The following is a 27526-nucleotide window of genomic DNA, read 5'->3' as shown; positions in this document are numbered from 1 at the left end:
TGTCAGTCAATACATTCGTACCAGTCCCTCAAACAGTCTGCGATCGATACATTTCTCGCCGCGATACGTCCTGATTGACGTTGCAGCTCACCCCTAAAAATAGAAATCCATCATTCATTCGAGTGCAGGCAGCCACCAGAGACACCACAGAGAACCGATCTGGATGCTTTACATCACGGCCATGCATCTCTGATCTGTCTTCTTCAGACTCTTGGCCTTTACGGTTTGCCAGAATTCAATCTCCGACTGTACGGCCAAGCTTTTGCTACCAAGAATCAAACTTGACTCATTGTACAGCAGGAAATGAACGGATTCGACAAGCTCCAATACGAAGAACACCGTCTCAAAGAATGGCATTCCCTACCACACTCCGCCAACCGCAGACCACCAACATCCTACTCTCCAGAGCACACAATCCCACCACCAACACACTCTTACGAACTATCCACTCTCGACAAACCAAATACCAAACGTAACCGGTTTATACTCATACTAGCCATATCGGCTATCGTAGTGCTGGGTGTTGTGGCCGTTATATCGGTAGGCACAGTCAAGAAATGGTGGGGGAATACCAGCAGTCAGTCAAATATACAGCCTGATCCGGCATGGGTGGTTTCTGCGATACCGAATACCAGGACGTATAATTTCGTGGTGTCGAGTATCACGGGATCGCAGGATGGAGTTGTCAAGCAAATGCTTGTTGTTAATGGTGAGAAAAGTCGAGTGATCTTGGGACTCCAGTTGACTTACTCGCATTTTCGAATTAGGACAATACCCAGGCCCTCTGATAGAAGCCAATATGGGAGATCGCATTATCGTCAATGTGCAAAATAATCTGGTTAATGGGACTGCTTTACATTGGGTAGGGCACCAAAAACGAGGCATGCAATCAGCGTGGATGTCATGTACTGATGGAATTCTCGTTCTCTTCTCGTACACAGCATGGATTACATCAGAATGGATCTAACTGGATGGACGGTACTGTCGCAGTAACGCAATGTCCTATACCGCCTGGTGGCAATTTCACGTATGATTTCACGGTTCCGGATCAGTATGGTACCTTTTGGTGAGTCTTCGTAACTTGCAATTTGTCTGGATGCGCTGAGTAGAGACTGTGTGCAGAATGTTTGTTGCAAAAGTCAAAGCAACCTAATTCCACATCTGGGGACTGTTTTTTTTCCGACCTCAAAACAAATTCCTTGTTTGTTAAAACACAAACTTTTGTTTCCAGGTGGCATGCACACGCCAGCACCCAATACAACGACGGCATAGTCGGCCCCCTCATAATCCACTCCCCCTCCGACCCACTCCAAAACACATACGACAAGGACGTCGTAATCCTCCTCACAGACTGGTACCACGATTTCTCTCAATCGCTCGTCGCTACTTACCTCACAACCGGCCTCCCAAACAACCCATCCGCCGAACCAGTACCCGACAATGGTCTTATTAACGGACAAAACATATTCAACTGCTCGAGTAATCTAGCGAGAACGTGTAACGGTGGTGGAAGTCGCGCGGCATTTAATTTCTTACCGGGGTTGAAATATCGGCTGAGGTTGATTAACGTGGGAGCGTTTGCGGATTTCATGTTTAGTGTTGATGGACACGAGTTGAGTGTTGTGGAGGCTGATTCGACCGTTGTGAATCCAGTTGTGGTGCATCGGGTGCCGATACATGTTGCGCAGAGGTATTCGGTACGTTGTCATTTGCTGCTTTGCTTCAAGTATCGCCAAGAAATTCCTGCATCAACTGAAACAAGATAATTTACAATCATTTTTCTTTCTCTCACAGGTAATTCTAACAACAAACCAGCCCTCTTCTGCCTACTGGATCCGCGCATCCATGACCCAATCCTGCTTCAAATACACCCCGTCATGGCTAAACCCAAACATCCTCGCCATACTCCGGTACTCGACAGTCGACTCCTCCACCACACCAACATCCCTCGACTGGAACGACGATACGTCGTCTCAACCATCATCGTGTATAGACCTCTCACCATCCATGCTGGTCCCCACAATCCCGAAAACACCGCCGGTAGCTACATCGCGGTATAATCTCAGTATCTCGTTTACGAATGCGGGTAATGGAGCAACCACAAACAGGGGTTTCATAAATGGGATGACGTGGACGCCTTATATGAATACGAGTAGTCTGGCGCTTGCGAATGTGGGTGGATTGGTTAGTACGAGTACGAGTTATGTCGAGACTGTGGGGAATGTGACTGTTGCTGATCTCGTGTTGAATAATCTTGATGTTGGTACGTCGTTCGTTGAATATAATATCCGGTTTTTTTTGTTTGTTGTGTGTCTTGCATTTCTAACACATATTTTCGCATTTTAGGTGCCCACCCATTCCACATGCACGGCCTCCCGCTCTACATCCTCGCCATGGGATCCGGCCTCTTCACAGGCGCGACACCAACCAATATCACTAACCCGTTGCGGCGCGACACGGTAGTGCTTCCATCTAACGGGTACGCGATTGTGCGAATCATATTCGACAACCCGGGGATATGGACGCTGCATTGTCATATCTCGTGGCATATGAGTGCTGGCTTGCTGATGCAGTGGCAGGTGCTGCCGAGTGTTGTGAGGGGGTGGAGCATTCCGAGTGCGGTTGGTGCGTTGTGTAAGAGCGCTGGGGTTGGAGGTGCGCTTACGGGATAAAAGGGTGTATAGGTTTTGGAGGGAATGGCCTCATAATGTGTGTTATATATTCTGGTAGTAGTTTAGTCATATAAAGTTAAATGATACACCTCAAAACACTGTACATTGCCAGTTTTAGAAATGGTTGAAAACAATGATCTCGAAAGAACACAGTTTGTGATTAACAGTATGTATAAAATAGTCTAATAGTGGTCAATAATAAATTACACCTCTCGCGTTGCTATGGATACACCTGCCGCACATTAATATTAATCCTCGAATTCTGTATATACCTCCCAACATCCGCATCCTCCCACTTGTCCACACCCAGATACTCTGGCAGCGTGCCCTGCATCACCCTCGGAACTAAAAAACAGACAAGTAAGCGAAAATCACAACAAGAGTTGTTCCAACGCAACTAACCACCATGAAAGCTCCTCCGACACTCGCCACTCATAACAAGGCAATCCCCGCTCCTCAGCAGCAACGGCACAGGCACCGTATCCCTCGACTCGCTTCCAATAAGAAACACACATGACAGACCAAGCGAGATACTCACGAGTGGGGACGTGTTGTCGGGCTCAGACCGGTCTTGGTGTGCCATGAGCGTGTCTTTGATGTAAGAAAAGAAGTGAGTGACTTGTTACTGAAGATGCTGCAAGGGGTTGGTACCTTTGGGTGTGTAAAAGTTTATGATGCCTGCTTCGGGTGAGTATGTGGTGCCCAGGAATGAAGTTAAAGGAGACGATAGCTGCACGATTGATTTGGATAAGCCGTGGACTAAGGGCGGGAACGGTGACAGGCGTTCGTAGTGGTAGTCCTTTGTTGCCCTATACACAAAAAATGTTCAGTCAATGCCGGTAAAAACAGCGTGTTTTCGCACCAATGATATTGTAATCCAACAGACACCCATCTCCACCGATACGTAGCCTCCGTCGCAGGTATCTTCTTAACATGGGTCACGTAGTGCGTCGGTGGATCTACCAACACATCATCGTCTCTACTACTTTCAGCACCTCGTGAATCATGGTATGATTTACTTGCTGCGTCTGGATCAACGTCGGAGGCAGTTACGGGGAGCTCGTCGCGTGGAGTTAGGTAGTAGGCTTCGTTGTCAGCATGCAGTGTGTTTGACCATATGCGGGTTGCGAGTGCCCAGAGGCCCGGGTTTGTGGGGACGTTGTAGTGGGTGTCTAGGTTTGAGATGTTTGGTCTGCATGTGTATTCGGTGAGGCATTTGGTTATTAGGAGTCTAGTAGGATGGAGTGTGAGTGGGTTTTTGGCGCACAAAAAAACACAATGTCGTGGCTGAAGTAATTGATTCAACACGATCGACAACCGCACAGTACACATATATGTACCTCTGGGCATCATCATTCAGCAGATCCGGTATAACAACCAGTCCATTAATCCCCGTTACAGTAACCAACCTCGTCTTTCCATCTACAGCACTCTTAAACAATGGATCCACGCTAGAAGCATCCAGATCCACGATATGGGACTGTAGTCTCACATCAGGCAGCGATTCAATGGTATGCGATGTGTCACGGCAGTGTAGTACATGTTCTGAGAGTACTGCTGGCAAATGTTTGAAATATCGTTCGATGACACGGAAGGGAGTAAAGTTTGTTGGTTGCTGCTGCGGCTTTTTCGGCTTTTTGGCCATTGTATGGGTGAGGGATCTAGAAATTGGAAAGCTTTGTCGAAGTTAGGAAGATGATAGTAGCTTTTTTTTGTATCAGAAAGCAACGTCAATTGGAATCCCATCACAGACCAAAGCATCGCAAACTTACCCCGATCTAATAGATCTAGTGACTCGCAGCCGAATTAGCCGTCTACCACCCAAAACCAAAAGATAAAAGATGTGTTTCTTACGTCCTGCGCCGTTTGCACGATTTGATGTTAACGGCTGGGGCTGGTCAAGAGTAAAAGCAAGCAGATTTACCCTATTCAGAGCTCTCTCTATATGCTACAGTTTACGATCAGGTTGGATCAACTGCAAAACACGTTCAAATCAAATCGCTTTTGATGTTCGGAATTCAAGATTGCCTGCTGGAGTCGGGACACGCTCCTTTCGTGTCATTTCATTAATTTCTGAGTAAATTATATCAATAAATAAAAATACAATCATTCGACACGTTCACCTTCACCGCAGCCTCCACAAAGCTTGATTCATCTCTCACCAAAGCTTGACAGCAAACTCTGATACAAGGACAGCGAGACAGCAACCACAACCATATATAAAAAGTGGCTATAATCCACACCATGCAGGACATATTAAGTCTCCCATCATCGCCATACGCTTTCAACATCCTTCACCGTCATATGGGAGGATATTCATACCACTCACCAACATCCTCCTCATTGCCCATATTTGTATGGAGAGCTGACTCGGATGTCATTCAAGTACGCAGTGCATTGAATGGCGCATTGCTCTTTCTCTGGAAGGCTACTGTCCTCGGAGGTGCAAAGCTGGTATGTTTCAACATTTGGTCATGTTTGGACATTTGAGTTGTTTGAGTCAGAGCTCGGTACAAGCTACAATATTATTGAAATCGTATTAATTTTGCTATTTACTTAATGATAGGCCATATTCCAAGACGTCATCGCCATCCAAATAGGGAGCGTAAACTACCTGCTCGCTCAAATGAGAGACAGTAGTGTTTCGCCCTTGAATCTGCTAGATCCGTATACGGGGAGCGTCATGCCCATATATGCTGATGCTCATGGTCCTATGAATGTGTCGCTGCCCTTTATTGTGGTATGTTGTCGTTGTGAGAATGAAAGTAATCGAGGGCTTGTGGAAAAGATGTAATGTTTCCTTTTGGCTATGCTTTAGAATACAGAAAAAGGATCCGAGTCTGCCCAAATCATTGCTTTGGCTTGTGACATGTCTGTGTCATACAGTCTCATTCTTCCATCTCGAAGATTTGTAGTAAGCATGCACGTGCACTCAACAACAATCAAAAATTATCCAGCGACTCATTCCTTGTATCACTTAGCATGGATTCATCAAACTCCCAATCACCGCCAATGTCACAGCTATATCAACTCTCGTACCATCGCTCAACTCGTCTCCCTTCTTGATTGTCGGTACAAGTCAAGGGCAGATTACAGTATTCGGATTGGATGCTACTGAAGACGCTACACTTCATGAGATTGGAACTTTTGATATGTCGAATAATGGTATGCGGTCATGTTATGATCAAACATGGTTCTGTCATGAGGAGAGTCCTGAAGATTTTTTTGTAGGCCCAATAACACATACCGTCACATGGCCTGCTGCGCCATCGTATCATGGAGATGCACTCGGTCTTTGTGTTATTGGTCAAGGTGGTGAAAGTGATGATGATATGACGTGAGTGTTGAAGGCACTGTCTTCAGCATTACGCAGATTTTCTTACTTTACTTTTGCTAAACTATTATCTATCCCTACTAGAACCAAACCTGATGTCGAAATCTTCATCATCTCAAAGGACGACACTCGACCATTCTATCCAAGAGCAGTTGGTCAGCTTGAATTCCCACCACATAGTACTGGTCGTGTTACTGCTATTGCCATGTCAATTGGTAAGGTTTCTTGGTCTTGCAATCAATTCATTCCGACAATTTCATTTTTTGGTTCTGTTAGACGACGAAGATAAGCACCAAGTCTTCATATCGCTACGCCTAACAAGTGAACACATGGGACAGCGTAACGAGATGCGAGGATGGAAGGTGGATTTGAATCATATACAGGCACATGAAGCGCAAGTCTCTGATATTACTCAGACTGATGATTCTGCCGTCTTGGTAATCAACCTTTCTGTCCATCCCTTTTTTTGGTGTGCAAAGTTATTAACATTTTTTATACGTTCATAGAGTCTGTATCCACGCGGACGAAGTCCTGAGTGTAGTGTCTTGTTCTTGAATCGATTGGCAACCTGGATTGACATGTTAAGGCCGAATGTTCGTGCTGTTGAGGACGAGGTATAATTGCCTTGTTTCCAAATCAGAGGTAGTCCCTTTTTTTCGCTGTAGGCTTACGATCTCTTCTTTCAAATGTATAAGTTGCCGATATTCGAAGACTGGTTTTCAACATTCCCATATCCTCAACCTCTTGCCGATGGTATTCGACAACGACGTGGATTGACTGGAATGCTGTTTATTGATAGGCTGTTAGCTATGTGTCAAGTCGATGGTATGGCATGACTTGAAGAAGCATGCATGCATTTTTTTCACCCACTTTTATCTTATAGGATCACAAGCATATCCACCACAATCCATGAACGATCTACAAACCCTGTACAACAACATTATTGCATCTCAAGTCAACCCCCTGGAAAAGACTTGTTTCATATACTACTTACTGTTGGATACTACTGTGGCTGATGGGATTGATGCCAAGACAGAGAGTTTCCTGTCCTCGTATGGGGTACCAGAAGCTTTTAGGAGGGTTATATTTGGATATTGGTCGCTGGACCATGGAAGTTACCAGGTTAATGACAGGCTGAAGAGTTACTGGCTACGTTGAGATTGCAGACTTCTTTTTTTCGGCTCTTTGCAGCTAATCTATTTTCACTTTTTTGTAGGAGGCAATATCACAATTAACCCATCCATCAATCGAAAACGACTTCCCGTCTGCTGTATTACAGACGTTGTATTTAGCCAATCAACCAAAAGAAGCACTACGCTTCATTAAAATTGTCAACCCTGCATTGACGGATTTTCAGGATGAGAAGATCGTCCTGAAGGTTCTGCTGCAGTGTAGTGGACTGGATGAAGCTTTTACATATCAGCGGAAGAAACAGGATGGAAATGATTGGGAGTTGTTCAAGTGTCTTGTTGAGCAGTGCTTTTCAGGTATTAACTACGCTCGTTTTGTGGTGGTCCTGTAGTTCCCCCTCAAACCTTTACCAAACTTAGGATCATCAACACCTGAACGAGTGAGGCTACTCCTCACATTCCCACTCGAATCAGAAGAAGAAGCCATTCTTCTCTCCTACTGTGCCACTCATCAACATCCCGCTGTACGATCATTTGCTCTCATGTATTATATATACCATGGGCGATACAGTGAAGCTGTTGCTTCGTATATATCCGAACGAGGTCACAAGTCGTTACCTGCTGCTCACGGAGAAGCAGATCGAGAACGACACTTCATCGTTGAGAATCTCAGGATGGTGTTGGGTCGAGTTGCTCGTGAGGCTGTCATGGTTTGGGAGGAGAGTCTTCTTTCTGAGCTGCCAGTGTCTGTGGCGACGAGTAGCAAGGATGTTGGAGTGAAGAGGATGCCGGGTAATCGTCACGGCGTTGAAGGCGTTTAAAGGAAGGGTGGCTTGGTTTACGTGTTAATAATCTCTTTTTTTGACACCTTAGACACGTCTGAAGCCTCTACTTCAAATAAGAGACTACGAGACTCTACATACAAATCAGAGGTACCTGAACGTACTCTGATTCGAGCATTAAAAGAACAATTAAATGCACAGCCCATTCTTCAACCACCATCACCACCTATAATACCTGCTGTCCCAATAGTAGCAGTAGCATCCAGTAGTGATATTCCAGCTGTGCCTTCACTTGCAGCTTCTAGTACCGTATCCTCATCAGCAACTCCAACAGCTCATACACCAAAGGTCCATAATGCTGTATTGGAAGAGGAACAGGTTGAAACGGAGAGTGTTTTGGATGATATGAAGGTGGACCTTGAAGAGGCTGTTGAAGAGGATATGATGATGGTGGATGAAGTCGTGCCCGAAAAGGAAGTTGAGCCAGTGGAGGACCCGGTAAAGCAAGCACCAATAGCTGTCGAGTCTCCCGCAGCTAGTAGTGTCATCCCACAGCAGCCAACACCAATAGCTCTGGAGTCTCCTTCTAACAGTGTCAATCTACAAACGAGGTCTATGCTTCCTCCTTCCTCGCTCTCCTCTGTGAGTGAGATAGTGGCACGTAGATTATCATTGCAGAGTGTTGGTGGCGTGCAAAGTCCATTCATGAAGCCACCATCTACACCAAGATCGCAATCTACTTCTCAAAGGTGGGAATGCGTTCCCAATGAACTTGTTTTTTGGTCTTGTGATCTTACCCAATTCTTTGAATGCAGTGTCGAAACCAAGGAATCTCCAGAAAAGAGAGTGCAAACACGTAAACAGCCAACACCAACATCTCTCTTCGGTGGAAAATCTATCTTGTCTATGCTGCACCCTGCCAGTAAACCCGTAATTGATCAACCTGTGATAGCTCATCCGATACTAGATTCTATTGATGAGTCTATGGAAGCGTCCACAAGTTTTGAAAAGGATGTCGTGAAGGACGATTATGATATTGAAGTGCAGTCGTTGTTGAAGAATCGATCACCATTCTCTGCCGAAGCGCGACAAAGTCGCGAACGAAGTGTAGCATCTGTTATGGCAGCCAATATTATAACAAGTAGTATAGGTGCTAGACGAACGACAGTATCACCACCTAAAAGTATTGTAGCGCCATTGCCACCACCTATGTCATTGGCCGAATTCGAGAAGGAGGTTGTAGAACAACACAGTACTCCAGCAACAGCAACACCTTCTGGAATTACTAGACGAGGAGGACATGACCATGATAGTGATAGTTCGCCTGAATTATCCGATGTGGATGAATATGATAATAGCAGCAGCAATGAGGATGAAGAAGATGATAGTGATACCCCAGGAAGAGCAGGTGGCGATGCTGTATCATATCCAAAGGCTACATTCGAACCCTCGGCTTTGGAAGATGAACCACCGTATACCGCTGTAGAGGAACAACAAGTGAAACCATCACCCAAACCAAAAAAGAAGACAGCTGCCGTCCGCTTCGCTAGCCATTCAGACGCACTACCAGACACACCAGATGTCGATGGTAACCGGGTAGGACGCATCTTACGCAAAACACCAGCACGAACCGCTGCCAACAATAACTTGCTGAAAGGTGTATCGAACTTACCAAATAGGAATCTCATTGGGAAATTATCGGAAGCTGCGTCATTGCAGGGAACTCCTGCTGCAGCTGCCGCTGCTAGACGGGCTGCTAAACCGGTAGTAGCTGCTGCTAAACCTGCAGTTGTTGCTGCCAAGAAGGTTGCGGGAGTTATGGCACCTACTGCTAGTTCTGCTGCCAAGATGGTTGCGAAACCTAAAGGTGGTGGTGCTGTCAAGAGGGCGGCCAGTAGTGGGTTGGAACGTGCGGTGCGTAAATGATGGACGAAGTGGGTATAAATTTTGTTGAGGTTGTATATTATGAAGAATAGGAATAGGATTGATGGATGAACATACATGCGGGACACTTAAAAGGTTTTTTCGCTTGTTCGAACTTAGTTGCTGGAACAGCAAGTCGCTATAGTGTTAAACTGTTATTGTCAGCTACCTTTTCATTGCTTCGGGTGACCGAAGTTCCTGTTTAGAGTTGGAAGACAACGTTCAAGTGTCGTAGTACAGTGAAGCAGTTTAATTAAACGGCATCAACGCGAAGTCTCTCACAGTTTACTGGCTTCTGGTCCCAACACAACAACAACCTCAGCTCTAAAGAAGAGAGAGGACAGTCAACCAGCCAAAACCGTGCCGTAGAATGGAGACGATACGCATTAGACACGGGGTTACAAGTGAGGAATAAGCAGAAGCCATGTCCTCCTTGAGCCATTTTCGTCAGAGACTTGGACTGACTGAGAATATGCATTTGAATACACCAGATGCACCTTGATGCAGCAGCGGCTTGGCGTTGATGATTGTTTTACAGAGTTAATAGTCACCAGACTTGTCAACCTCAATTGTCTTGCATCTAGCTTCCAGCTCCAGTTCAAAAGCATACTTTAGTATTCTGACGGAACGGTCTAGCGGAAGATACCAGTGCGTCCAACTGGGAAGGAAATGGCAGGTCCAAGTAATTTAGTGAGTGATGTCAAAGTGTTTGTTTGTAGATCGGGCAACACCTCATAAGCAACTGCCGGCAGTTCTCGCAGGAGATATAAATGAGTCTAGATAGCTAGTTGACTGAGGGCGTCAACGGCTACCCAAACGTGTCTGACCATTCCTTCACCTCGACGCTTCCAGTTGACTGATCCAGCAGATCCGCGCACTTATAAGTCATGGAAAATCGAAATTGAAATCAAAGTCCCAATTCTACATGTTTGAGTTGCGGCAAATGTTGAGTTATGGAGTAGTGTTCAACGACGAGCCTCCAGATTGGATACGGAATGTCTTGTACTTTAGCTTGCCGTAGTCCTGGGCTGCAGATATCGGTGATCGTGACTAGAGCGACCTTCCTTCTACCTGCTTGTGAGAAACGAGAGACTGTCAGAATGTTGGTATTGTAGCAAGTAAAAAAACAGCAGCTTCAATGGAAGAGCTTGCCTAAGGCCAATTTAAATATCTCACCTCATCACAGCTTGGAGCCTCACTCTCTGCCACGTGCTTCACCAAAACAACATCAAAAGACTTTGACAAAGAGCAGAGGAAGGTGGACACTAGAATTATGCGAAATTGGAGGCCAGATTTCGTATATGTAGGCAACAATGTGAAGAATGACTTGGACGCGGTGAGCATCCGTACTTGGTAACTAACATTAATGTTGGCAACCTGGATTTTTTTAACGATAAGACGCGAGACTGAAAATATCGTGAGAATGACAGTCCATGTCTGAACTGATTAACATCTAAGTTTGCCTTGCTCGAATTCATACTCTGTGATAGGTGACAGACACAGTGCACGTTCTCCTACTAGCTGCTAATTAACTAGCATCTGGATTGCTCAACGCCACAGACAGCCAAACACAAACCCAAAGTCCAAAAGAAGCCAAAACTTTGAGTTTCTACCATCAACTTCGAAACTAAAAGCCCAAATCCAGATACTCCCAATGCAAATTGGTGGTATGGTGTCAATTTTTGTTTTAAACACTGCTTCCACTCCAGATGCACCAAATTCCTCGCATCACAGATGCGCAATGTATCGTGAAATATGCAAATGTCTCCAGAGTGAAGCGAGATGAGGGATCCGAGTGAAAAGGTGAATGTTTCTGAAGCCTCTGGTTCTAAATCTGCGACACTGGAGAATCAACTGCGAAAATTCTAATATCTTTTTCATGGAAAGATGTAAATGCCTCCAGAGTTGACTAAGAGTTTCAACTCTCCTGACGGAGTGCTTACACTTGACGTTAACTGATCGAGTAGAGCAGAGTAATGAGCAGTCGTCCTAAAGAATTCGAAGGCAGAGGTCCAATTCCGATCTTTGGTCACTGATTCAGAACGTGTGGCAATGCCTTGCAGTTGAGATAGTGCTTGACGACACGTCACTATATCAGGCATGGAAGATTCCGTGTCTCAGCTTGCTGCAGTCATTTTAGCTGTAGTTGACGGTGATTAACTGTAATTGGCCCTCCTACTACCTGTTTGTCGTAAAACGAAGACTGTCAAAATGCTGATTTTGTAGGACAGCTTCAACGGGACAAGCTGGCTCGAGACATATGAAAATTAAAGATCTCACCTTGTTACGACTTGAAGGCCCACTCTCTTCCACTTGCTTCACCAACCCAACAACAAAAAGAGGTTGAGAAGGAGTTCAGGAAGGCAGACATTAGCATTATCCACGCATTATGCAAGATAAGAGACCGGATTACGCGTAGGAACGCGGTAGTATAAAGCATGAGCTGGGTGCGATGAGCATTAGACTGCTTTTCTAGAACATTTGAAACCAAATTTTCTCAAAAAGCTCAACGAAAGCAATGCTGGGTCAGAATCAATGTGGGATATATGTAGCTTGATTTAAACTGATTTGACATGTGATATTCGTTTTGATGTCTTGGAGTAGTGGGGGATATATCACTTTCGACCATCGATTTTCATTGAAATCGAACGCATGGATAGTAAGGTGGCTATTTTCAAGTGACTCTGCCCCTCAGCAACCCAACATGGATCTCTGGTCTCTCCCCTAAGGAACTCCCTCTCTCTCAGCGGGTTAATAATCAGTAATGCCGGTGCCCGGTTCCAGAGTGACTTTCCTAGTCGTTAGTGAAATCCTGGCAATGGGAAATCCGTGGGGGCTCAACTCCTGGCTGTGAACTGGAAGGCTTACTTTTTTGGCGAAGAGAGAAGGAGGAGTGAATGTGATTTAGAAACGTCCTATTACTTGTATGGCCTCTCGTTTAGTATTATTTCAATCTCTAACGGAACCTTGGGCTACATCATCTCTCTCGATCAACACCGCCAAGCAACGAATCGTTAGTTGCTTATTGATGGACAGTCTTCTTTGGTGGTTGCAGAATGCACTTTGCTCTATTTGGTGCCAGGCAGAAGCAGTCACCATGTTGAATGTATATGTGACGGAGTTTGCTACAAACACTTGTGAGAGCCGAGAGACTATTAACAGAATGCCGATCAAAGAAGAGCGTATTGTTCTTTGAATTGAAAGCTTGAGATGCTGCAGAGTCAGTGGTGAGGTGCGGTTTCAGCCAACCGTCTTGCTTCTCTCGGTGTTGTGACGACGATGACTTGTTTTGTACAACCATTGTCCGATAGTTTGAGCACTGCACCGATTCTTTTTACACCAAGCAGCACGTGCAAACGAACTTTGCGTCTCGCCTCAGCTCATTGTCTGGCATATGATTCGGTCTATGCTCACTTAATCTCTTCAACGTTTTCTCACAGCCTGCTATCGCTGCAGCTGCTATAAATCAAAACGTATTGGCCAATATAATTGCATCATTGTCAAATCAATTGGATGATTTGACTCTCCATTTTCCGACTGCAAAGGAATTCAAGCCGTAAGTTCGATGTTTCTCACAGGCCTCATTGGTTTGTTGCGTCTGACAATTAATTATCTTATTAAATAGTCATTTTGTGGTGTTCATGGATCGAATTGGATCTGTCGTATCTCTTTTATCCTGGAAATCAATTGCACAATTAACAGGAAACACGTTAAAGGTGTCACAAGCCACGGTTGTCAATCATCACTCTCATGTGTTGCAAGGAGAAGGCGCCTCCTACTTTGTCGAATTGTACAGTGACAGTCCAGAAGTCATCATCTCGTCCATCATCAACAAATCCATCGGAGCCAGGACTCGAGACCGTGCAACATCATATATCACAATTACAAAAAACCAGGATGAGTTGGGTTTAGGTCCGAATTTGACCCAAATCTACCCATCCCCATAGATCCCGTATCATGAGTCATAACCAAAGTATATACATTCGTGCATTTTGCATCAATATAACAAATGCACGAATGTATAGACCAATGTGACAACTCATATGTATCGTATCTTTTGTCTGTTTTGATATATATTGCGAAAACATACCAAACATAACGCGACTACTCTATACAAGCACTGCTGAAACAAGCAATAGCAATAAAGAATCTAGTCTCGATTTGTCCTAGGAAAAAGAAACCATCAGTCCAGTCCATTGCTGTTAAGACCTCCAAACAAAACTGGAGATCTTACTTTGCCCATTCAACCCTCAGGATCAGATTATCATATCCGTATCCATTCAAAGAAGCCATTGCCTTTTCAGCATTATCTTTATCATAATATGTGACAAAAGCAAACCCTTTGCACATGCCAGTACGTTGATCTCGAGCCACTAATGATAAAGTAGATGAGTCGAAATTTTCAATTGTGGATTCTTGCATCAGCACTTTTTTTCGCCTTCTCCAAAAAGACATCACATCTCTGCACCTCTTCTTCAAACACCTCACAGTTCCTCTCCTCATAAGAATGACATGTCACTCCTCCTGAAAACCCATACATACCATAGACACGACTAGTCCCACCAAACCTCGACACCAAATCCTTGACATCCGATTCCGTCGCATCTTCAGACAGATTCGTAATACGAATAGTCGATGCATCGTCCCTGTTTCGAGAGTTCATAGACTCTCCTCCTCGTGATGCTCCAGCTCGCATTGATGGTGGCACATATTTGCCTGATTTCATGCCATCATCTGCACCACCAGCTGGTGTGGTTGGTGTGTTTGGCATCGTGTCTATTAAGAATTAATCCTGTTTGCGATATGTTTTTTTGGCCTTAACATCGATGCAGCAGTCCTCTACCATTTGATTCCTTGTTCTCCATGTCTTGGAATACACCTTCAGAGTCCTTGAATGGACACTTGGAGGTGAAGTGGTCGCCTTTGCAGATACGACACAGGATACGCGTGTTTGAGAGTTTGGCTTTTATCTTAGATAAGCCGTCGTCTGTTTCTGTCACTTCCAGATGCTATCCAGTAGTATGAGGTTAGGTTTTTTTGCATCCTTTGAGTTTCAATGCGTCTTTTATATTACCTTTCCAGAAGTAGACAGCTGGAGCATGACCTTCTCTCCATATGTTGTCGTACTTGGGTCGGGCCCTGGAGCAGTTCCTCGAGCTTCTCCAAACTTTTTCCAGTTCTATAATGAATGAGGAATCGTATCAGCTTAGGTCGTGTCTGAAGCGTTTGAAGTGTCGAGGTGCAATCATAATCGTTTTCTCCTGAAATTCCAGCAACCCGTGTATCCTCTTGACAATACCACCAGCTTCTTCCAACTTATTCAGCGCATTCTGCCAAAATATTTGAGTGGTTTGTTTTTGTGCGCTGAGTCTGATGCGAAATACACCCTTTGACAACAATGATCTTCATACCACAAGAACTGTCCACCTTCGACGGCTTCATTCCCTCACAGCGACATTTAGACAGTCTAAAGAATCTGCATCTCCATCATACACAGCATCTCCTCATGAAGTCAACAGTGCAAAAAATATTTGAGCATCATCAGTCGATGACATTCACCAAAGTCCAAATCCACTCGACACATCTTCTCCAGCCCAATCCAACATCCTCCATCGACGCTACCTATCCCGTTGCTTCTCGTCCTCTCCTCATTATACAAGCAGGCATCTCCTTGTACTAACCTTCCTCTCAGCAACAGCCTTATTAGCATGCACCCTTACGGTCCTGACCTTGACTCTCAGGGTAACTTTGACATGCTTGCCATCCTCGTTAATCCTGTATTCGGTCAGGACCTTTGTGCCGTCCTGCTCGAAATGGACTTTGGCTGGTGGTGGTTGCTCGTTAATGTCGACATGGATGGGTGCTTCTTCTAGCAAATGAATGCGTTGGTAAATATATGTATCGGATATGATGGAATAGGATTGATTTATAGGGGTACCTCCATTGTCTTCAACGTCGTCAGCCCATCGTTTTGGTTGTTCTTCCCTGTAAAGTGAGATTTCGAGTCAGAGCGACAGAGTAGTATAATAATGCGAGATGCAATGCGAATACGAGCTTACGTGAATGCTACAGCTGGAGTCATTCTCCCCTTGTTCGTTCAATAGACTATGTCTTGTTATAAGAAGCTTGGTTTTCTGCAGAGCACGATTTTTTTTCAACACCACAACTCGATATTAGGTTGGTGGACTAGGAGAAGGAGGACGTGGGGGGAGGTCCACTACGTGTATTATAGAGGAATGGACGTGGATGGACGTGTTTTGATGATGGACGTGTTGTGGGTAAGCTCTTCGCTTAAAACGTAGGAGCAAAATAAGCCTGCAAAGTTCATGCACCAGATGCTAACCGTGCCTCATCCATTCTCATCAGATACTGCCTAAACGCAATATAATGGGTGTATCATCTCTTTTGCTAGTACACCATGTTGGATTCAAAACATCAACATTCGTCAGACATGTCATTTGTTTTTTTGCACTTGTTTTTTTGCCATGCTCAAAGTTTGAACCTCATCACACGGCAAGCTTGGTTGATCCCCTTCATAATCCACCATATGGAGGTGAGACTTTCTTCGCTTGCCAAGAAAAAGCAAAACCTCTTCCATTCAGAGAGGGCTCTGGGCAAAGGCATACGCTAGATCTGAGTGGTGCGTGCACTAATCTATGAGCATCCATATCATTAATAACTGAAACCGTTTGTAAAATGTGATTCAATATATGTACAGTGTTATGAAATTACAAAACAAAAATTACTGTTTGCTCCATGTCACGTTCAAGCTCAAACGATATTACTCGTATCTTTGGGCATCACGACACATCTGTTCGGGTATCTCACTCGCAGGCTGTCTTATAGTTGAGGTATACTGCCATACGTTTGCGGATTGGATGCAATCATACCCGTTTGCGCCATCTTGCTTCGAACCAGTTTGTTGAGATTCGTCATGGCCTTGTTTAGTATCCGTTGCTTCTATACAGAGTATATGTGTGAGTAAAGGAGTCACGGTGTCGTTGAGGAAGATATAAGCTTGTCCTCATTCAGCTGTTGAGGAAGGTTTCAAATGCGAAACAAGCCAAGGAAGCTTTTGCACGTACATCATCATTAGCAGGCAAAGCTCCCAATATAGAAAACATTTGAAGAGCTCTTGATCCTATATCCTTGACACGCCTAGCATCCGAGTCGACTTGTCTGAATAGTTTCGGGAAGGCGTCTGGGTGAAAAGAGCAGATGGTAAAAAAATAGATCTTATGATATCGTATATCTGCAGATGACTCCACTTGCAGCAGTCTCCACACCACCAACAATAACAAGTAAGTCTCATATCAAACATACCTTCCAACCGACTCATATGTCCCTGCACAATCACATCACGAAACGCCACCAAACACATTGTCCAAACATCCCCATCAACTCCATTCCCTCCCTTATTCACATTGCCACTCTCTTTAGCCTTCAACCCAGCCCTCACAGGTAGGAACACGGCCTGCAGATACGGCAGCACGGTTCCAAAATAAAACGTCCATATCTCTACGACTCGTAGTGGCAGCGTTTCCTCACTGACGGATACTAGCTTTGTAGATAGGATTGACATACCGCCTTTGAAGAGACGGTCCATGTCGTCTATTACGAGGAGGGCGGTTGTTTCGAGGACCCATTGTCTGTAAGATGGTGGGAAGAGAAAAAAATGTGAATATGGCCTATGTATGTGTTTGAGTGTATACAATTTGGTTTGCTTTAATATTTTAAGATGACTGCAAGTTAAGCAAAAAGCGAGAGAAAAAATCTTTATCGTGTGAAGAATGCATTCAAAGAGACCAACTGTTTACCTAAATTGGGACGAGTAAAGAAGTGAGCCAACAGTTTTGTATGTGCTTGTGGCCACTGCGTTCCAACGACACGATCCAAATCTTAAAGCTCAAATACACTACACTACATTCACTTTCATACACACCTGACAACATCATTCACATCCTCAATCGATCCCTTCACTCCTACATCGAGCCAAAGTCAGCACTATCCGAAAGGTCGCCAACCCACATTCACATACCCTCCCCATTATACAACGGCAAACACGCAGCCGATATACTCCTCCACAACAAATCCCCATGATTCATATCCGACGGTGCAGAATGGTTGAGTGCTTTTGATACATTGTTCAACGACTACCAAAACGCACCAATTGTTAGTTCCAAATGTCAGCATTGTAACAACCAGAAGAGTGGAGAATAACGTACATTGAGACGATGAAAACTCGGTCCAGTAGATGCTGGAGGTGACTTGATTGTTTTGTCTCGATCAAGATCGGATGCTGCTGATCTCTTTGTATCGGGAGATGGGGTGCTTGTTGGTGGTGTTTGAGGTTGAGGGCCAGAGCGTGGGAGTGTGGACATTGGGTTTTATTAATGCGAATATCCGCTTTGGGATCAGTTGGGAGGTTTCTTGTGTAGTTGCGGTTTGGATTTGTTGTAAAGTAGAAAAGACGAATATGGAGAATGGAGAGTGTCAAAACAGCTGCCAATGTGTCTAACGCTAAAATTATAATGATATAAAGTCTATGTAATGATTATGGGGATAACTGGTATTATGGGTTTACTTCTACTTACAAAAAACACGACTACTCAAAACTTCGAGACACTCCTTTCAGTCCTTCCTTCTCTGTCTAGTAACAGGCCTGGTTCCATCAGCAGCAGCTGCCTCTTCACTCCCCGCCGACGAACTCAATCGTTTAATCAACAAGGCGTCCTCTTGAGCTTTCTCTTGTAGCTCCCGAATAAAGTCGTACGCTATCAGTACAAGAGTGTCAGTAACCACCCATTTCAAAGTCCAACCATGCTATTCATACCTGAACGTAATATCTGCACTTTACTTGGATTCTTGTCTGCCATCGGAGGCAACAATTCCTTGACATCATCAAAACACTGTTTCAGTGTATCCCTTCGTTTCTGTTCAGCATTCTTATGAGTGGCCCGTCGCATTTCTACTCCTGCGGTTATCTCGGGACCATAATTTAGGCCAAGATGCCTATGAGAAAAAAGAACATGCAAGTCAGTCTCTGCATTGATTCACTAGCAAACTGCATTTGAGCTTACTCGGTATCACCAGCCAATATATTCTGATAGTTACTCCGTTGCGCGAGCCGTATAGCAGCTTCAGTAACATCATTAGCATTCGGCAGTATTGGTTTGAGAAGTGGTGACATGATTGTAGCAGGTGTAGCTGGTTTTGGGAGTAGCAGGACTTGATGATTATTTGAATTCGTTATAGTTGGTATTGTCATGACAGCACCGGTACTGCTACTACTGGTTTCCGAAGCTGGGAGAGTCATATTATTACTGTTATGCATCTGCGGATGCAAGACAGGCGATGGCATAAGAGACGGCGACATGTGTGGGTATAACGCGTTGGGACTGTATACTGAGGATTGCACACTCCCGGACGAAGATGTAGATGAGCCGCCCGTTGACGGACATTCAGGCGAAGTACGGATCTGTTGTTGCTGCTGTTTCTTGGCTAGCGAAGTTGATCGTTTGGATGCTGGTGGTGGGTATGGTGACTGTGGTAGTACTGCTCTTCTACTCCTCCTTGTACTAACACCTGTTGCAGCAGGTATACTATTGTTGGGTATCGGCGACATGTTACGGTCGTCGGATAGTGGAGACATGCTATTGTTGGTATTGTTGCTCATATACGATGGAGGCAATGGTGGTATGTTGTCCACCATTACATGATGAGATGCATTCAGGAAGGGTGACCGATTGCTACTGTTGAGCATGCTCATTCCCGAAAAGTTTAGAGATGGAGTCATGATGGCCGGAGACAGTAGTGGCGATAATGGCTGTACAAATGGTTGGTAGAGTGATGTAAGGTTAGATCATGAAAATGCAAGTTACTGTCAAAGTAAATTGGCTTCACCAACACTCGGGTCCTTACATCTTCATCATCCGCATCGATCAGGGATTGCGTATCCGGATGCAATAAGGGTGAATTCCAATCGTTATTGCTTTGCTGCATTCGTTGAAATGCATTGGAATTTGATGCCGGTGTTGCATCGTCCTCGACATTAGATTCATTTTGGCCAGGCGGAGTACTAGTATCGGTGCCACTGGTACTGCTGGATGCTACAGTGACTCCTTCGTGATGAAGCCAGTCGTCCTCCCACATAAAGTCTGATGGCTGTTGCATTTCTTTGCTTCTAAAAGATGAAGACTGTATATAGATTCGGAGCGTAAAGTTGAATATGGTCTAGTGTCAGTTCGGGTATCGTCCTTCTGGTTCTCTTCCTTTGACATTCAAGGCCTCATCGTCTCTGACGCTTTGTAGGTACGCTTTTTGGAGCAAAAAAAGTGTTCATTAAACATTCTTCTTAGGCAGCAAGAGTCGGTCAACGCGTTTGCTTTTGTGAGTAGATTCAGTTCAGCTATTGCTGTCGCGTCCGCTTTTCAAAACTCTCTCAGGACAAGTTTCCAGCATTCAAAACTTTCTTGAACTGAAAAGGTGAAAGCAAAAGTACACACTACAGTGTACTACTATAACCCTCAAACCGCGTCCCCCTTCCTCATGCGTGCTGTTAGCTGCAGCCCAACACCCTTCATAGATAATATACAAGTGATGGATCATTGAAGTGGTCCATAGATATGACAAGCTTCACATAATCGCGCTTTATCTCTTCGAAAGACATGTATTACTACTGTTAAGTGCTAAATTTATAACATCATATCTGTAATTCTTATACCTTAAATCTGTCCCACGGTTTCTCCTGATGGAGTTATCCAGCGGTTATAATAAATTCTTAAAAAAACATCTCGAATTCGAAGTTAAACATTGCCGGAAGGCCTAAAACACGTCCGATTTACGTGATTTGACCATGTAAATAATCAATGTTGCCCTCTTCAACTGCTTGTTTATATTGATCTCATTGAGCTTACCGTCATTTTTCATTCTCAAAACATAGAGTTTGGACAAGAACATTCAAAGTCATGCCACCAAAGAAGAGTGCTGCTTCGAGCGGGTAAAAATCTGCTGCATTATACTTTAGATCTTGATTCATTGTTTCATTTGACTCAAAGATCGATGTTTCTGACTTTTCTCCTCAACATCAACCAAATTCAGACGAGCTCAAGAAATGCTGTGGTCAAGTGCAAGCTCATCTGGCACTGCTTTCGGAGCTGCTGTACCGACAGACGATCTAGATCAATTGGATGCTGAAATCAAGGTGGGATCAACCAGTTGCTAATAACAAACGACACGGAAACTGAACGTTGGTTTGTCACATAGGTCTTGTTCAAGAAATTACAAAAGAGAGAGCCAGTTACCAAAGTCAAGGCTCTTGAAGACTTGTCTGTGTATATCAGTCAGCAGGAATCGGATCAGGCGGCGAAGATCTTGTCGTCTTGGGTATCGTGTTGAAAGGTTTCGTATCATTAGCCGTACCGTTGATCTTTTTTCCGCATCATAGCCAAAAGTATACACAAAACTGAGCACTGATGCCGATCGCAAGGTGCGGGAAACCACAAACGCAGTACATCTTGCGATCGTGAAGAAAGTCGGCAAAAAGCTGGCTACGATACTCAAGGAGATTACAGGAAGCTGGTTGTGTTGCTTGTATGATTCGAGCAAGGAGGTTGTGAGGGTTGCCAATGAGGCTTTGCAGGTATGATTGCGGTCTGCGTAAACGTGACGTGTCAACAGGGCTGCATCAAACTTTTTTGTTGGCTAGACTGCCTTCCCAAATCCAGCAAAGAGAACGGAACTGTTAATATATGCTCAGAAGGACATACTGCAGTATATATCGGAGAATGTGTTGGAGGAGACTGCTGAGACTATGAGTAAGTATAGCACATAAATCAGGATGCTGCTCTATGGAAAGCACTGTCCAGAGACCATAGAGAGCCATAGGAGATAATGATTTCTGTTGAATGAGGGATCGTCACTGCGTACCTGTTTAGCAGTGGATGAAGGTTCATGTAGTAGCATATATTCTCCTAATTGCGTACATTTTTTGCCTGGAATAGGTGATCCAAGGTACACGTCACCTGAAGATATGGCTTCTAAATACGCAAGAGTTGTATCAGGCTGCAATCTAGTGCTTTGCATGCTTGTTGGTAAGTGAATGATTTCAAATTTTTGCATGATGACAAGTAGACTTACTTTTCTTTGGTTCTTAGAGTCTCTTTCTGCAGAAGAGCAACTCAAAGCCCAAGAACTATATAGTGGCATACTAGGAAATCCTAAATTTTGGGCCTTGTCGCATCATGAAGCGTCACAGATAAGGAAGTCAGTGTATATTGTGGTCAAGACATTAGTCAAGTGTGCACCAGGTAATCATATCATAATGCAACCCCTTTCTTTGATTCAAGTGCACTAACTTGCGATTGTTCTTAGGCATGCTCGAATCTCGGATATCTCTCATATCCACTTCATATCTTTCCTACGCATTCACAGACTCAGATGCATCGACGCATTCAGAAATGTGGGAGTCTGTCTTGGTATTCACCAAGCTATTCCCATCTTCATGGACTGAACCAACGCTTAAAAAACCTATCGTGAAACGATTATATACGTTTTTGGATCATGCCTCGTATGGATCGGTAAATATTTCGTATCCTACGCTGTTACCGTTGTTGTCTGTGCTATCCTCTGATGTAAGCCCCAGCATTGCTTTACAGTCAGGGATTTTTTGCGCTGACCGTCATGTCCTGTAGGTATTGCAAGGCAACTTTGCCAAAGACTTTTGCTCTCATTTTTGGAATGGATTGAAGAGTGGAGTTATAGATAGGATGAATAGTGGAATCTTCTTTTCGTCATTCCTGGAATGTATCATGTACCTTCTGATACGTAACAGGTAAAACACAGGGCTAGTAGTTAGTATCGAATATTGTCACTAACTTTGACTCTTTGAAATAGCAATGATGCAAGTTTGCAGCACAATTTGATTGATGTGGAATTCTTCAAGCCTATAGAGGCGTATCTGAAGCCTTCGAAGGCACGTTCTCAATTTGCATAACTCATAATTCTGGATTGTATCTGACAATTTCTTCGCTGCTTAGTCTCCCGAGACCAAAGGGAAATACAGTCCTCCTGAAATGAGCCGGACACTAGCTGATTCGTTGTACAGATTGAGCGCGAGTTCGCAAATACCAGGTAAGCAAACCAAAACCAATTCTCGGGATCTGTGAATTTACTAAATCTCGATGCTCTTCTTTAGACTCGTTGTCAAGGTTGTTAATCTCAAAAGTCTTCTCAGTAGCAACCGATGAGATAACAACTTCAGATATACCCGATTTCGATACATTCACAACTCGATTCTCTCAACTGCTGCTCGATCTAAACTCTAAAGTAATCGCATCTTCTAATCCAAACATGCAAGACACACTGACAGTATCTGCACGAGATTTGTGTAATGTCTTGCTTCCATCATGCGCGCCAAACCCAGGATTAGTACAACGAGCAAGTCTGTTAGCTATTTTAACAGCTCTTCCGATCTGGAATGAGACTCTTGCGTCTCAAATCAAGACATTCTTGACACGCAAAGAGTTTGGTGAAATGTTGGACTATTCAAAGGATACTGCCATGTCGTTTTTCGATGTTGTTGTGGCATATACTAGTCAAGAGGGGTCAGATGCTAGTGTTTGGCAACATGTGGTGGGGTTGGTTGTTAATAAAGATAAATCAAGAGCGTTGGTGTTGTTCGATGAGCTGATTCGCAAGGTACAAAGTCTTGAACCTGTACATAGAAACGCCCCTTCTCACCTTTTTTTGCTTCGTTAGACCCAAACTGTAAAAGGCCTAGTAGCATCTTCATCCATTGAAGATTTCGTAAGGGATTTATTGGCATTTGATTCCATGCCTGCTAATGATTGTGGTGTTGCTGAACGAGTGTTGTGGAGTGTGGTTAATACTGGTAAGAACCAAAAATAATCTAATTTCCGAAATTCCGTTAGGTTAAACTCATCGTGTTTAGACTCCCACTGGCTAACCAAATCCAGTAAAACAACCCTCATATCTTCCATAATGGAAGACGTTATTGAATACACATCGAAGCTAATATTTGACGCGTCTCCTCACATATCGGCATTAAGTGCTACACATATGATCAAGGTCATGACACCGAAAAAGGACTATTCTCATCTGATACATAATGCTCTGTTGGGGAAATTTGTATCAAGTATATTGGATTTAGTAGCTTTTGCATCATCACTGAAGGATGTGAGAGATGCTGCTGTCGGCAGTTGGAATGGGCTGAAGGGGATGGTCAGTAGTGATGCTTCGATTGACTTGTATGATGAGTTGATAGGAATGTGGCAGAAGGATGTGTTGGATGGTGACCATATTGGAAGGTATGGTTCTGCGAGATCCGATGTTTTTTGTTTTTGTCGTCGCGATATCGTTTGCTCACTTCACTTTTCTTGTAGTTCCGACCAATTCGGAATAAAGGCTTCCAAGCTTTTGGATGTAACTCCAATGTCGCTACAGTCGCACGTCCTAGACGGTTTGATTCTTAATCAAACGCAATGGCAGCATCTATCAAAGCCGTTCCAACATCCCCTCCCTGGATTGGCAATCACTAATTCCGCAACAGTGCTTGAAACGTCATCGTCGTCGTCATCTCTTTCAACCAGTGACGACCTGGTAATATACATACGACTAGGTCTCATAACAACAGGAATAATCAACTCTCAATCCACCTCCACATTGTTCAACGATTCCAGAATGTGGAATATGATTGAATTATTATATTTATCATGCCTCCTTGACGATTTACATACCGGCACGAATCAAGATACCGAAGACGATGGTACGACGGGTGAATTCGCTATCGAGACTAGACGTATCTTGGAAGAGGTGTTACGGCCATGTCGAGACCTTGACGGTGATATGACGGCATGGCATACTGGTCTTGTTGGTAGACTAGCCAAGAAAGAGAGTGGTGTTGTTAGTAGTGGAGAGACGAGGATGATTGAGACTGCGTTTGTGTTGTCGAATGAGAAGGAAGGAAGGTACTCGAGAGTTCTAGGGACTATTTTGGGCAAGTTGTTTGGGATGACGCAGATACGGGGTGGCGAAGCTGGGATTTGGTTTGAGCTTATAGAAGAGTGTCATCGTTCAGGTATGTGCAAGGCATGTGGTGGTTGGTTAGCTAAAAAAACAGATTTTCATCCGTGCAATAGGTCATACTGGAACAACGATAGCTCTACTTTCCTCTCTGCGGCCACATTTAGACCTGTCACAAAAACTAAAGGACTTTATCCACACCATCGCAATTGGAATCTCAAAAGCAGCAACCGACGAATCGCTACCGAGTCAACTGGCGGTATTGATCTCTTGTATTCGACTAGACGCCATTCAAGAATCGACGCCAGATGTTTTGCAAAAGATGTCGACAAATTTCATGGCTGTTGTACGTCGGCTTCGAAAATACCATTCGAGTACTGGTGCGAAGGTAGAGGCTATTGATGTACTCATGATGGATGTCTTGAGAGAGTTTATTGATCTCAAGAGTAGTTATGATTTGAATTCGGCTGGGTTTGTCGTGGATTTGGATGCTGCGTTCTCTCAGGTGACTGACATATACGACAATTGTAGAGATGTTTTTTTGCTGAACTGTGTTGTCTATGTAGTCTTCAAATGGAGTATTGCAGTACTATGCACTGCGTCTCTTCGAATCGTTGCTATCGGGCTTCAGACGAGATCCCGGAACGTGGGGTGTGGTTGACAAACAGCATGTGGTCTTGTATAGGAGGTGTTTGGCATTGTTGATTGAACAGAAAGGTGAACTATGGTGGTGGCGGGTTTGGTGCAAAAAACGTCAATCTGACATGGCGTTTCCTCTGATAGATTGCGTAAATCCTACAAAAGCTCAAGCTAGCCTACAAAACATTATTGCTAAACTGTGTCGAGAGTTGCCAGAGGAAATTCTCTTTGAGAGTAAACCGTTTGATGAGGTAAAGCTCTGAATACTCGAGTATCCGTACCTGGTGGGTTGACTGCTTATGTCCTTTTTTCGCTGTAGATGTGTCCGCTCTTGTTTGTGCACAATGAAGAAATCCAGAAATGTGCGGGAATCTTGTTGCATCGCCTCACCGCTGAGCATGTACAAGCTACTTCGTTGCGGGTTGAGATGAGACCGAGAGAGCAAGGTTTGTCTGAAGCCTTCAACATTTCCTTTAATTGTATCGCTTAATGTTTTTTTTCTGTAGCTGAAGATGTAGTATCATCACCAGAACCGGAAGAGAAGCTTGCCAAGAGTCTTGTTGATGCTTTGGGACAAGTTCCTTCTCAGTTGGAGAGTGGGGTTGTGCCAGAGAATGATCTGGTATTCTATTCGATCGTGGATATGTTTGTTGCCTTATACTGACGTTTGATGATTTATAAGGCGTCCAATGAAGCATTTGGATATATAATGGCATGGATGGCTTACTTTGATCATTTACATGATGCTGTAAGTCCTCGAACGTGTTATGCAAAAGCAGGACAAAGATCTAATTACGATTGTTTGTTAGACGTTCGCTCTTAAAACTGCATACGTATCCCAAATTAAGCAAGCTGAAGCTACATGGTCCTCATTCATGGAATTCTTGTTTGCTACTCTTGGATTGGGTATACAAGGCAAACCATTTGACTTGTCTAAATGGGACATTCAGGAGTTTGATATTCGAGGTGTGTATCATCATTCATACGATTCGCTCGGACGTTTATTTTTCTCATTGCAATTGTTCTTGCAGAATTCGATTTCTCGTCAGAAGTTGCGTTTCCTTTGGCAACAGCTCATCTATATTGGCTTGCTTTGAGGACTACACCTTCTTTGGTCAGGACGTGGTGGTCGGAGAGTAAGAAGAGACAGTTGACGCTTGCTGTTGAAATGTAAGCATTGAGGATTCATTTTCACTCGTTTTGCTGATGCAAGACACAATCAACTGACACTGTAACCTCGAGTTTAGGTATACTGAAAAGTACTTCAGCCCACTCCTCATAAGCCGGGAAATCTCAACAATAACAAGATCCGACAAGTCCCTTTTTGAGAACTTAGCGATCAAAGCATCCACCAAGTCGTCCGAAGTTTCAGCAACATACACAATCGAGGAATCTGGTCTTGAAATGATTATCAGATTACCATCATCGTTTCCACTTAAGCAAGTTGAAGTGGATTCTGGACCAAGTGGACGAGCTGGAGTCACTGATGCGAGATGGAGAGCGTGGTTATTGAGTGCTAGTGCTGTCATGTTTGCACAGAATGGGAGTGTGCTGGATGCTGTTATGGTGTTTAAGAAGAATATTAGTGCTCATTTTGAGGGTATGTAGAATCAGTTATCAATCGGTTTTGCTGTTGAGAGCTGTTTACACGTTTTCCTTATACTTTTTTCTTTCGAATTTTCGTAGGTATTGAAGATTGTGCTATCTGTAAGTGCTTGCTCGAAACCATTTGATGGTTGAAGGCGATGAGATTATAATCGCACTCATCAATGTTGATCAACTTAGGCTACTCGCTTATTGGACCTCTTGATCGAACGTTACCATCTAAAAAATGTCGGACGTGTAAACATGTGTTTCATGCTTCATGTCTCTTCAAGGTATCGAAAGTTGTGGTTGGTTTGAGAAAAGCACCTTTCATAATACGAAGCTAGACCACTCGTTTTTTTCCCCGCAGTGGTTCAAGACTAGCACACAGAGCACATGTCCGTTGTGCAGAAGTTTGTT

The 27526-nt window shown here is 44.1% G+C and overlaps 5 protein-coding genes across 5 annotated transcripts; 3 read left to right on the top strand and 2 right to left on the bottom strand.

The window, feature by feature from the left end:
• Positions 1–303: 303 nt before the first annotated feature.
• SmJEL517_g04551 (uncharacterized protein) lies at positions 304–2672 on the top strand (the record flags this gene model as incomplete). The annotated part of the gene is made up of 6 exons (XM_031170479.1): positions 304–709; positions 768–862; positions 942–1066; positions 1232–1697; positions 1795–2263; positions 2347–2672. 6 exons carry the CDS (start codon positions 304–306, stop codon positions 2670–2672), a joined length of 1887 nt encoding a protein of 628 aa, XP_031023596.1.
• Positions 2673–4916: 2244 nt separating this feature from the next.
• Positions 4917–9844, top strand: SmJEL517_g04550 (uncharacterized protein; the record flags this gene model as incomplete). The annotated part of the gene is made up of 14 exons (XM_031170478.1): positions 4917–5126; positions 5239–5412; positions 5491–5586; positions 5654–5837; positions 5904–6009; positions 6091–6221; positions 6283–6443; positions 6513–6620; positions 6672–6831; positions 6890–7128; positions 7223–7493; positions 7557–7928; positions 8010–8667; positions 8734–9844. The coding sequence occupies 14 exons, from the start codon at positions 4917–4919 to the stop codon at positions 9842–9844; spliced, it is 3981 nt and encodes a 1326-aa protein (XP_031023597.1).
• Positions 9845–13991: 4147 nt separating this feature from the next.
• On the bottom strand, positions 13992–15923 carry SmJEL517_g04549 (uncharacterized protein; the record flags this gene model as incomplete). The annotated part of the gene is made up of 7 exons (XM_031170477.1): positions 13992–14007; positions 14076–14214; positions 14384–14617; positions 14685–14850; positions 14916–15020; positions 15523–15826; positions 15901–15923. 7 exons carry the CDS (start codon positions 15921–15923, stop codon positions 13992–13994), a joined length of 987 nt encoding a protein of 328 aa, XP_031023569.1.
• A 758-nt stretch (positions 15924–16681) lies between these two features.
• SmJEL517_g04548 (uncharacterized protein) lies at positions 16682–18222 on the bottom strand (the record flags this gene model as incomplete). Its single annotated transcript, XM_031170476.1, has 6 exons — positions 16682–16801; positions 16927–17042; positions 17165–17490; positions 17784–17823; positions 17880–17994; positions 18067–18222. The coding sequence occupies 6 exons, from the start codon at positions 18220–18222 to the stop codon at positions 16682–16684; spliced, it is 873 nt and encodes a 290-aa protein (XP_031023568.1).
• Positions 18223–20808: 2586 nt separating this feature from the next.
• On the top strand, positions 20809–27130 carry SmJEL517_g04547 (uncharacterized protein; the record flags this gene model as incomplete). The annotated part of the gene is made up of 24 exons (XM_031170475.1): positions 20809–20840; positions 20942–21044; positions 21107–21226; positions 21288–21482; positions 21549–21657; positions 21844–21933; positions 21997–22149; positions 22214–22473; positions 22534–22673; positions 22736–22769; positions 22879–22972; positions 23037–23539; positions 23600–23732; positions 23793–24168; positions 24244–24938; positions 25000–25388; positions 25450–25600; positions 25667–25773; positions 25842–25968; positions 26029–26144; positions 26205–26270; positions 26332–26488; positions 26554–26692; positions 26770–27130. The coding sequence occupies 24 exons, from the start codon at positions 20809–20811 to the stop codon at positions 27128–27130; spliced, it is 4650 nt and encodes a 1549-aa protein (XP_031023565.1).
• Between the last annotated feature and the right edge of the window lie 396 nt (positions 27131–27526).

This window comes from Synchytrium microbalum (genome assembly GCF_006535985.1).
Source record: "Synchytrium microbalum strain JEL517 chromosome Unknown SmJEL517_scf0031, whole genome shotgun sequence".
Lineage (NCBI taxonomy): Eukaryota > Fungi > Chytridiomycota > Chytridiomycetes > Synchytriales > Synchytriaceae > Synchytrium > Synchytrium microbalum.
The sequence above is the reverse complement of the archived record's forward strand: the minus strand, read 5'-3'. Positions and strand labels throughout refer to the sequence as shown.